The following is a 12355-nucleotide window of genomic DNA, read 5'->3' as shown; positions in this document are numbered from 1 at the left end:
TGGGGCAGTAATTGGCCGGGCTGGATTTGTCCTGCTTTTTCTGTACAGGACATACTTGGGCAATTTTCTACATTGTCGGGTAGATACCAGTGTTGTAACGAACTAGAACAGCTTGGCTGGGGGAGCAGCAAGTTCTGGAGCACAAGTCTTCAGTACTATTGCTGGAATGTTGCCAGGGCCCATAGCCTTTGCAGTATCCAGTGTCTCCAACCGTTTCTTGATATCACGTGGAGTGAATTGAATTGGCTGAAGACTGGTATCTGTAATGGTGGGGATCACTGGAGGAGGCCGAGATGGATCATCCACTCGGCACTTCTGGCTGAAGATTTCTGCAAATATTTCAGCCTTATCTTTTGCACTGATGTGCTGGGCTCTTCCATCATTGAGGATGGGGATATTTGTGGAGCCTCCTCCTCCAGTGAGTTGTTTAATTGTCCACCACCATTCACAACTGGATGTGGCAGGGCTGCAGAGCTTAGATCTGATCCGTTGTGGGATTGATTAGCTCTGTCTATCACTTGCTGCTTCCGCTGTTTGGCGTGCAAGTCGTCCTGTTTGGTGGCTTCACCAAGTTGATACCTCATCTTCATATATGCCTGGTGCTGCTCCTGGCATGCCCTCCTGCACTGTCCATTGAAACAGGGTTGATGGTAATGGTTGAGTGGGGGATTTGCTGGGCCACGAAGGTTGCAGATTGTGCTGGAGAACAATTCTGCTGTTGATGGCCCACAGCGCCTCATGGATGCCCAACCTTGAGTTGCTAGATCTGTGTGAAGTCTGTCCCATTTAGCATGGTGATAGTGCCACACAACACGATGGAGGTTGTTCTCAATGCAAAGGCGGGACTTTGTTCCACAAGGACTGTGCGATGGTTGCTCTTACCGATACTGTCATGGACAGATGCAACTGCAGCTGGCAGATTAGTAAGGATGAGGTCCTTGTTGGTTCCCTCACCACCTGCTGCAGACCCAGTCTAGCAGCTGTGTCCTTTAGGCTCTGACCAGCTCGATCAGTAGTACTGGTGCTGAGCCTGTCTTGGTGGTGGACATTGAAATTCCCCCACCCAGAGTACATTTTGTGCCCTTGCCATCCTCAGTGCTTCCTCTAAGTGTTGCTCAACATGGAGGAGTACTGATTCATCAGCTGAGGGAGGACGGTATGTGGTAATCAGTAGGAGGTTTCCTTGCCCATGTTTAACTTGAAGCCATGAGACTTCATGGGTTCCAGAGTCAATGTTGAGGACTCCTAGAGCAACACCCACCTCGCTGTATACCACTGTGCCGCCCCCTCTGCTGGGTCTGTCCTGCCGGTGAGAGAGGACATATCCAGGGATGGTGATGGTGGAGTCTGGGACATTGTGTGAAAGGTATAATTCTGTGAGTATGAATGTGTCAGACTGTTGATTAACTAATCTGTGAGACAGCTCTCCCAATTTTGGCACTAACCCCCAGATGTTAGTGAGGAGGACTTTGCATGGTCGACAGGGCTGTTTCTGCCGTTGTCTTTTCCGGTGCCTAGGTCAATGCTGGGTGATCCGTCCAGTTTAATTTCTCTGAGACTTTGTAGCAATTTGTACAACTGAGTGGCTTGCTAGGCCATTTTAGAGGGCAGTTGAGTGTCAACCACATTGCTGTGGTCTGGAATCACATGTAGGCCAGACCATGTGAGGGTGGCAGATTTCCTTACTTGAAGGACATTAGTGACAAGGGATTCATGGTGATCGATAGATTCTGAATTCCAGACTTTTTTTTAAAATTCAAATTCCACCATCTGCAGTGGTGGGATTCGAACCCGGGTCCCCAGAACATTATCTGGGTTTCTGGATTAATAGTTTAGCGATAATACCAGTCGGCCTTGATGACTGATGCAAAGAATTTATTCAACTCCTCTGCCATTTCCTGGTCCCCCAGTATTATTTCCCCAGCCTCATTCTCTTAGGGGCTTGTATTAACTTTGGCCTTTCCTCCTTTTTATATATTTAACGAAGTTCCGGTTGCCCGTCTTGATATTATTTGCAAGTTCACCCTCAAAGTTTACCCACTCCCCTTCTTTTTTTGGTTGTCTTCTGCTTTTTAAGAATTTCCCAATCCTCTGGCTTGTGATTAATCTTTGCAACATTATATATTTTATTTCTTTCCATTTGATAAAAGGATCCCTTTGCCTTGTGATGTAGGATAATATGATATAATGTTTTGTTGGTCTGTTCTTGCTATACAGGATTTTTATATCTCGTGATACACCACATTTGGATGCTTGTATCCTTGCTTGTTTGCTGATCAAAATCAACTGATTGAAACAATTGCACTGAGGTCACCGATCAGCCACCACATGACCCTTTTTGTGCATTGGCTGCATGGTTACAAGGAGAAAAATGAAGTGTCTGTCTCAGCTCACTGAGACAGAAGCTGTACATTTTGGAAGTTTTGGATTTGACCTCTGAACAGGACTAGTTCCATTTATGTATCTAAGTTATATTTATTCACTGTTTCACAGTGGAAGGATGACAAAATGGTCAACTCAAGAATGAATGTTGCAGATGTTTGCTAATAATTGCACAGTGTTTAGCACTGTTTACAGTTCCTTGGATATTGGAGTAGCCCGTGCTAATCTACAGCAAGATGTGGATAATACTCGGGCTTGGACTGATGAGTGGCAAATAACGTTTGCACCACAGAAGTGCCAGGCGATGATCATTTCTAACAAGAGAGAATCTCACCATCTTCCTTTGTTGAATTTCAACGCTGAAATTCTGTTATCAACATCTTGGGGGTTACTACTGACTTGAAACTGCATGAGATAAGCCATATAAATACTGTAGCTACAAGAGCAGGTCTGGGAATCCTCTGGTCAGTATCTCATCTCCTATCTCCCCAAAGCTTGTCCATCTCTGACAAGGCAAAGTTGGGAGTGTGATGGAATATGATTGCTTGGATGCTGCAGCTCCAGTAACACTCAAGAAGCTTGATACCATCCATGCTTGATTGGCACCATATCCTCCACCTTAGCATTCATGTTGTCTACTGCTGATAGACAATGGGGGCATTGTGTACCATCTACAAAATGCACTGCAATCACTCCTCTGACAGCAGTTCCCACTGGAAAAACAAGGGTAGTACACCTGTAATGGGAACACCATCACCTACAAGTTCCCTCAGATGCCATCCTGTCTTGGAAATATATTGCTGTTCCTTCAATGCCGCTGGGCCAAAATCCTGGAATTCTCTCCCAAGCAGTACTGTGGTTTACCTACTCCACCTGGACTGCAGTGATTTAAGAATACAGCTCACCACCACCTTCTCAAGGGCAATTAGAGATGGGCAATATATGTTTGGTTTAGGTAGCAATGTCCATAACCTTGGAAAGAATTGAACAAAAAGTAAATGGGAAAAGGTGTAACAGATGAGTTTTAATGAAAATAAGTGTGGAGTTCCACAACCATTGGTCAGATCAAAACTCTGCCATGCTGTCACTTTCAGTCATGAATGTCAGTGGACGATTAAATAACAACCCAGAGTAAGAGGCTCTGATGGCATAGCCCAACGTTTAAGTGAAAAAGACAAGAATGAAGTGTTAGCATTCATTTTTGGATCAGAACTGCGAAATAAATTATCCATCTTGCTGTTCTCCTGAGTTTCCCGATATCACATTTATGGTAGTCGGTAATATCCTAAAAGCTGGGTATTCTGGAGACAGCAAATGCTATGGTCTTTGAAGAAATCCTCATTAATAAGTTCTGGGATCTCAGCCAACCTGTTCCAGTTTGACACTGGAATCAACCTGACAGTATGGAAAAGTGCCCAGGCATGTCCTGTCTGTAAAAAGTAGAAGAAATCCAATTCAACCAATTAATGACCCATCATTCCTCTCAATTATCATCAAAATGATGGAAGAGTTTGTCAAAGTGTGATTAAGTGGCACTTTAAAGAATGGATTACTTTTGCTGAGTGTGGGTCAAAATCATGGAACTTCCTTCATAACAACACTACAGGTGTACTCACCCCATGTATTGCAGCAGTTTAGAAGGCCATTCACACCACCTTCACAAGGACGATTAGAAATGGGCAATGAATGCTAACTTAGCCAGTGGTGTCCACAACATGTGAACAAATAAAAAACAATCTTACGCAGAATAATGTGGCTTAGCAATGCTTAGTTTGGATTCTGCCAAGACCACTAGCCTCTGAAAGCTATTACAATCTTAGTCCAAACATGAACACAAAGAAGCTGAATGGTGAGGTAAGAATGACTGCTCTTGACATGAAGGCAGCATTTGACCAAGTATGTCATTGAGAATTGTGAACAAAATTGAAGTCAATGGAAATGGAAGGTAAAACTCTCCGCTGGTTAGAGTCATACCTTGCACAAAGGCATGTAGTGGTGATGGTAGAAGCACAGTCATCCCAGTCCTAGGATGTTGTTGGAGCAGGTGGTGTGTTTGGCCCAACCTCCTTCAACTGACCTTCACCCTATCTTATGTTCAGAGGTGGAGAATGTTGACTGATGATTGAACATAATTTCATTTGCAAATTCTCAAATAATGAAGCAGTCCTTGTTTGACTGCAGCAAGACAGCATTCTGATTTGAGATGGAAAGTGGCCACTAACTCCCACACCACACCAGTGTCAAACAATGACTGTGCCCAATCTGAGAGAGTAAACAGCCACCTGCATTCAATGACATGACCATCTCTGAATTTCCGATCTTTAACATCGTAGAGGAATAACATTAACCAGAAACTGAACTTGATAAGGCTGATAAATACTGTGGCTACAGGAGCAGTTCAGGTGCTGTGTATTCTTTGACAAGTGACTCACCACCTGACTTCCCAAAGTCTTTCCACGATCTCTGACACACGAATCAGGAATCTGATTGAATACATGCCTGGCTGAGGGGAGCTCCATAGCATCGAAGTACCTCAATGTGATAGGAGGACATAGCCTGCTTGATAGGCACCCCACAGTACACCTCAAATATTCATTCTACCACCAGTGCTTAGGGTCATTAGTTTGTATCATCTACAAGATGTACTGCAACAACTCACCAAGATTTCTTCAACAGCACCTTTCAACCCCAGGGCTTCCTGCTGCCCTAGAAGGAGAAGAGTGGCTGGTGCACTGGAACCTCCCCTTCTTGTCCAAGTTGTCCTCTGCAGCAAACAGCATCCTGACTTGGAAATATACTGCTGTTCCTTTAGTCTTTAGTGTTGTGGTGCAATGACAACAGTCTCCCTCACAGTGTTGGCAAAACAAAAGAACTGATCATTGACTTCAAGGACCAAGGAGGAGAACATGCCCTGATGTACATCAATGGAACTGAGGTTGAGAGGGTGGAGAGTGTCAAGTTCCCTGGTGTGACGATAACCGATAACCGATAACCTGTCCTGGACTTCCCATGTAGACGCAGCAGTCAACAGGGCACAACACCACCTCCTCTTCCTCATACAGCTCAAGCAATTTGGCATGTCTGTAATGACCGTCGCTAATTTCTACAGATGCACCATTGAAAGCAAACTGTCCGGGTGCATATTGGCCTGGTATGGCAGCTGCTCTGCCCAGGACCGTAAGAAACTACAGAAGGTGTTGTGCACAGCTCAGACCATTACAAAAGCCAACGTTCCATCTGTGCACTCCATTTCAACTTCTTGTTTCCTCAAAGGCTGCCAGCATCATCAAAAACCCCTCCCACCCCAGTAATGGTCTTCTACAACCTCTTCCGTCAGGCAGAAAATACAGAAGCTTGAACAAACGCACCAACAGCTGCTTCCCTGCCATTATTTGACTCATAAATGGACTCTCTAACTTCAAATAAGTTGGTCTTCTTCGCGCACCTCCTGTGCAGTGTAACCTGTATGCCTCACTCTGTCTAAACACCGTATGATCTGTATGTCCTTGCTTGCTATGATCTCCCTGTATTGCTTGTAACCAAAGCTTTTCACTGTATTTAGGTACGTGTGACTACAATAAATCAAATAAATCAGATCAAATGCTGGGCCAGAATCCTGGCAATCCCTATGTATCAGCCTTGTGCAGTGTATCTATCCCAGATGAACTCTGGCAGTCCACGAAGATGGTTCAGTACCTTTGCAACAGTGATAATGGGTGACCAATGTATGCTGGCCTTGTGCAGTGCCAACATAGAGCCATAGAAATGATACAAAACAGAAGGGAGCCATTCAGCCATCTTTGTCCATGCTGACCCATGGACATCTGATGCCTTTTTTAATCCCAAATTCCTACAAATGTACATGAACCTGCAGCACTTAAGGTGCAGATCCAGGTACTTCTTAAAAGAGTTTAGAGTCTCTGTGTCCAACACCAATTCAGGCAGCAAATTCCTGACACCCATCACCCTCTGCATAAAAAGGATTTTCCCACATCCCCTCTAATCCTTCTGCCACTTAGCTTGACTCTGTGACTGCTGATTTTTGAATTCTCTGCTAAGGGAAGCAGCTTCCTCCTGTCGACACCATCTCTACCCTATCTGTACCCCTCACTGTTTTGTACACCTCAATCATGTCATTCCCTCAGACTTTTCTGTTCCAAGGAAAACAGCCTCATATTTACAATTCTCCAGCTTTGGCAATATTTTAGTAAATCTTTTCTGCACTTTCTCCAGAGCAATTATGTCCTTCCTGGAATGTGATGACCACAACTGCACACACTACTCCAGTTGTGGCGTCACCAGTGTCCTGTACAGTTTTATCATTATATCCTTACTTTGGTAATCTACACTTTTGCCAATGAGGCAAAGCATTCCATGTGCCTTCCTCAGAACCTTATTGACCTGTAGTGCTGCCTTTAGGAACCTGTTCACTTTACACGCTAAGATTCCTCACTTCATCTACCCCTCTCAGTATATTCCCATTTATTGTGTATTCCCTTTACTGTTTGACCTCATGAAAAGTATTACATCACACTTATCAGAGTTGTGCTCCATCTGTCACTTTCCTGCCCTCTCCGCCAACCCATCTAATATCATTTTGGAACTTGGAGCTATCCTCTACCCTATCCACTTTATATCCAATTTTTGAGTTGTCTGCAAATTTACCAATTGTGCCCCCCATGTTCAATTCTGAATCGTTCATCTATAAAATAAATAACAGGGGTCCCAAAACCAAGCCCTGCGGAACACCAATGGAAACAGCTTTCCGTTCACAAGCGCAGCCATCAACAATTACCCTTTGTTTCCTGTTACTAAGCCGATTAGTCAACACATTACTCCGTATCCCATGACCCATGAGCTTTTACTTTTTTGCACTTCTCATGTGGGACGTTATCAATTGCTTTGCTAAAATCCATGTAGACAAATTCATTGCGCAACCCTCATCGATCCTCCTTGTCACTTTCTTAAAGAATTCAACAATTTGTAAGGAATGACCTTCCCTTGACAAAGCCTTGCCGACTATCCGTGACTAGTCCATGTCTTTCTAAGTAAGTTTATTTGATCTCTCAGATCGATTTTAAAATTTTCCCACCACTAACGTAAGACGAGCAGGCTTTTAATTGTTTGGCATTTCCTTTGTACCCTTTATAAACAGTGGAACCACATTTATATTCCTTCCCTAATTGACTTAAAACAAAAATTGCCTGAGGATGATTAGTTTAGTCTTGCGTGTGCTAGTGCTACCCTCCTAATGGAGGGAGGGGGACTTTTCATCCAATTTCCCTACTTGTTCCCTTTGTTTTAATTTTCTTTTCTTGTAAATATTTCATCCAGTTCCCTTTTAACTGAAGCACTAGATTTTGCTTGAATAGTCACTTGCAGTAAAAGCATTCCCTATTCCATTATATGGAAATTTTTCCTCTAACTTTTTCCCATCGTTGTTGTGTGAACAAATCCTAGCCTGAATCACAAGAAACGAACTATGTCTCTTCAGAATGTTTTTTTTTGTTTGTTTGGGGTCTATCTCAAGAAAAACAAAAATCGAGCTCTGTTTTTCTGAAACTGAAACAGCAACATTAGAAGCTGTAAGTTCTTCAGTATGCTTGGGAGATCTAGAGTGAATTGTCACAGTAACCAGATGTTCCACAACATGGTTCCATGCTCATGACCATTGGACTTTAGATTGGTCTCATCTGTCCAGTATAGGAGAATCAGTCTTTGCATGCTAGAATAGACCAATTACAAAGTCACCAAGGATAAGAGATGCAGTGTCTACCTTCCCTGCATTTGGCCTTACTATTGAAATGTTTTTACAATAATGTGGCTTCTGTCAGATGCTAATAACTCTTTGGAGCCACGGGTGAGAGCTGGTGAAGGTGAGGATGAACCCAGCATGAGCTGCTCAAAAAAAAAAGTGAATCAAACAACTTTTTTTGCCCACTCAGTTAGTCCCTCCAAATCCTCTTGAAGCATCTTTGTATCTTCCTCTCAATTCTCATTTCCAACCAGTCGTGTGATTTGTCACTCAGGGTGTTTTTCTGTAAATATGCCTATCTTCATCCTTTGTCCCCATCCACAGATTAGCACATTTAATATTAAGAACATCCTCCTGATAAATGTGGGCTTTATAATGGGCATTAACACGTTGTGTCAGCATTGCTTGACTGATGTTTAAGGTTGTGGTAGTAATTAGTCTTTCTACATTAAAGGTACTTTCAATATTAGAAACTTAAGTGATTGACTACTTCATTGGAACCTAATACAATTATCAGTGTTCTTTCTTTTTGACAGTGCTGATTGATTGGATTTATTAAAAGGAAATGTACGGTGTTGCTTTCAAGCGGTAATAATTTCGTAATGAAATTTCACGTGCAGGCACTCAGACATGAACTAATGGATAAGGAGGAGACAATCGTAACTGCTTTGGATTCAGCTCGGTTATTCCTTGCAGATCAGCCCATAGAAGGGCCAGAGGAGCCGCGCCGACACCTTCATGTTAAAACAGGTCAGCCACTTAATCTATTGCAGAAACAACCACTTTTCTGTAAAACACTTGGCCTTATAGAGCAATAAGAGATTAGAAATAAAATAATGCTAAGCTGGAGAGTGAGAAATAATGCAGGGACTCATGTACGTTTTGCATTGTTATTTAAGAAAATCTGTTACAGCGGGTGACTGAAGATTCTGTGACAATTACTTAGAATTGTTTGTTGTGGGAACAATGGAAAATGTTTCCACTTACCTAGTGATTGTGGTAACTTCAAATTATTAGAAACTTTATAGAACAGCATCTTGAAATATGCTTTTTCATTTTCACAAAAAGTTACACGACTTTAACTTCTGCAATGTGTTCTTAATTACCATGTTCAAAAGCAAAAAGCATGCATCTGTTTACTGTCCCTACCATATTTTGGAAATGTATTGATGTGTCTTATTTTCAGAGGACAGTTTTCTGCGTGCCACTGGATGTACATTAGCCATACCAAATTGCTGCCTTAGCCTTAAGACAGGGAAGATCAACTGACTTTGGGGAAATGGAGAATCATTAGTGAATCCAATTACTTTCTGATCTGACAGCTTTATGGCATCTGTCCTGGATAACAATTAGATCTGGTAATCTCAATTGATACAGTGTAAATGTGAGGTGATGCATTTTGGGAGCTCTGATAAGTGAAAGATTTAGGCAATGATTAGTAGGTCCCTAGAGAGCACTGAGGAACAAAGGGACCTTGGTGTCCAAAAGCAAGAGCTCATCACCCTCTGCTTCTGGCCTTTCAGGCAATGTTGGATCCAACACTCCACTTAGCCTTAGATCCCGTGACTTCTTGCTTTGTGGACCAGTCTGCTATGACTGACCTTATCAAAAAACATATAGACCACATCAGATGAATTTCCCTCATGGACACTTCTGATATCTCCTCAATTAAAATTAGATAAAATTTGCAAACCATGACCTTACCTCAACAAAGCCATGCTGACTATCCCTGATTATTCCATGTTTCTCCAAGTGCAGAGACATTTTGTCCCTTAGAATTCTTTCTGATAACTTCCCCACCACCAAGGTTAGACTGGCTTGTAACTTCTGGGTCTATCCTTTCTTCTTTTATATAAAAGTATTAATGGTCCTCTGGCACCTTAGCAGTGGCCAGAAATGACTTGAAAATCTTTGCCAGGACCTCTGATATCTCCTCCTCTGCTTCATAAAGTCATACAGTGTAGAAACAGACTCACCATGTCAACATCAATGCCAACTAACAAACACCAAACTACTAATCCCATTTACCTGCACTTAGTCCATTGCCTACTATACCCTGGCATTTTAAATGCTTGTCCTGTTGCTTCTTAAATATTGCAAGCGTACCTGCCTTCCCCACCTTCTCAGGCAGCATATTGCATGTTTGTATCACTTTTGGTGAAAACATTTTCCTCAAATCTCGTCTAAATGGCTTAGCGTTCACCTGAAATCTATGCCCTCTGACTTAAACTCGTCTACCATGGGGAAACGATTCTCACAATCAATCTATGCCTCTCATAATTTTTATTTACCTCAATCAGATCTCCCCTCAACCTCCTCTTCTCCATGGAAAACGCACATAGCCTATCAGTTTCTCCTCATAAAACTTGCATTCAATCACAAAACAACACCCAGAAACATATACTATCAACAAACCTGGCCAATATCTCTGTCTCCGGCTTGCTACAGTGTTCCAGCGAAGCCCAGCGCAAGCTGAAGGAACAACACCTCATTTTCCGCTTGGGGAACCTACAGCCCTCCGGACTCAATATTGAGTTCAATAATTTTAGGGCCTAAACTCTCCCATGTCCCAGCCCCACACACCAGGCTTTGTTACCACATAGCCTGCCACTACACACCCCCTGTTGTTAGTCACTGACAGTCCCCATTAACAACTATTCACCCTCCCAGCCTGATTGTTAGCAACTCCTCTGTCTGTCCAACTGTCTTTCTCTCTCTTTGGGCTCTATCCTATCGTTTACTCCCTACCCCACCCACCACCCTATTTTCTGCATATAAACTGATGTTTTCCCAGCCACCATCAGTTCTGAGGAAGGGTCACCGGACCCGAAACATTAACTCTGTTTTCTCCTCCACGGATGCTGCCAGACCTGCTGAGCTTTTCCAGCAACTTTCTTTTTGTTCCTGATTTACAGCATCCGCAGTTCTTTTGGTTTTTATCAACAAACCTGTCAGTCTCACCAATGCTTTGTAATGCTTCCACCTGTTGCTCAAAACCCTGTGCTCAAGTTGCTCCAATTAGAGGCACCTTCAGTACACATGGTCATGCAGACCAGCAAGAGCACTCAGCATTTGACATGTAGTGTAGGATGGGCCAGACCTTAATTCCAGACATACCTTAACTCAATAGAACACTGATCTTTGCTTTTAATTTACTCTTACTCCTGCTTAATTGTCGTGGAAAAAAAACGGTGTTCCCACTCAGGTCTCTGCTGGTATGTCTGCTTTTCAGTGAGGGCCTTATCTCACCCACTCCTCTCAATAACACTCACTCACTGTCACAGGGCCCTCACCCGCTCTTCTCAGTAACACTGACTGTCGCAGGGCCGTCACCTTGCCCACTTATCAGAATTCGAGACAACATCATTGCGGTTGCTTTATCAAGAACAAATACGGAGGGAAATTAATGTCACAATCAAAGTGAACTTGCGTAGTAAGAGATTGTGATAGAAAGTCTTTATGTATTTAATGTAAGTATATTATTACTGATTTTATGACCTGAAGTCACAGCCGTATTAAATCAGCTTCCCTGCCCTATATTCGCAACACATTGATATGAACTATTCAGTGACATTCAAAATTGATCCCAATGTTTCCTAATCAGATTTTTTGAATAACCAGTGCCAGACTTTGTGAATAACAATACCAGACACCAGGTTTATAGCTTAAACAAAAGATTTTACAATTTATTAACAATATAGTAGCTTTAAAAAAACAAAGTTAAGCAAAAAGGTATTCTAATGAATGATTATGACTTAAACAAATCTTCTTTGATTCTAGCCCCCATTGTAACAAAGACGGAAAGACAGACAAACAGATATAATGAAGAGATGAATCAAAGGGAAAAAAATAAATCAAGTGTAACTGGCCAGTTTACTTAAGCAGACTGCGTGACCTATAAAAACCGAAAGAACTGTGGATGCTGTAAATCAGGAACAAAAAAAAAGTTGCTGGAAAAGCTCAGCAGGTCCGGCAGCATCTGTGAAGGAAAAAAGAGTTAAGGTTTGGGGTCTGGTGACCCTTCCTCTGAACAGTTCTGAGGAAGGGTCACCGGACCTGAAACGTTAACTCTGTTTTTTCCTTTACAGATGCTGTCAGACCTGCTGAGCTTTTCCAGAAATTTTGTTTTTGTCCATCATCTAAAATCTCACAGGCAGATGAGATTGTATCTTAAGTTAAAATCTGAACTATCTACAGATGCTGTAAATCAGAAACAAA

At 42.5% G+C, this 12355-nt stretch overlaps 1 protein-coding gene across 4 annotated transcripts in view; it reads left to right on the top strand.

Annotated features, from left to right (window-relative positions):
• The window catches only part of LOC109917954 (dystrophin-like), a 333913-nt gene that overhangs the window by 264327 nt on the left and 57231 nt on the right, over nt 1-12355 (top strand). For 3 of the 4 annotated variants that reach the window (XM_048600638.1, XM_048600639.1, XM_048600636.1), the window contains exon 53: nt 8758-8887. In XM_048600638.1, coding sequence (XP_048456595.1) covers nt 8758-8887 — 130 coding nt within the window. Of the gene's footprint in view, nt 1-8757; nt 8888-12355 lie in introns of those variants that run through there. The other variant, XM_048600640.1, reaches the window with a different exon arrangement.

Source organism: Rhincodon typus, chromosome 9 (genome assembly GCF_021869965.1).
Source record: "Rhincodon typus isolate 14 chromosome 9, sRhiTyp1.1, whole genome shotgun sequence".
Taxonomy (NCBI): Eukaryota; Metazoa; Chordata; class Chondrichthyes; order Orectolobiformes; family Rhincodontidae; genus Rhincodon; species Rhincodon typus.
Note: the sequence above shows the minus strand (reverse complement) of the source record. Positions and strands in the feature narration are given on the sequence as shown.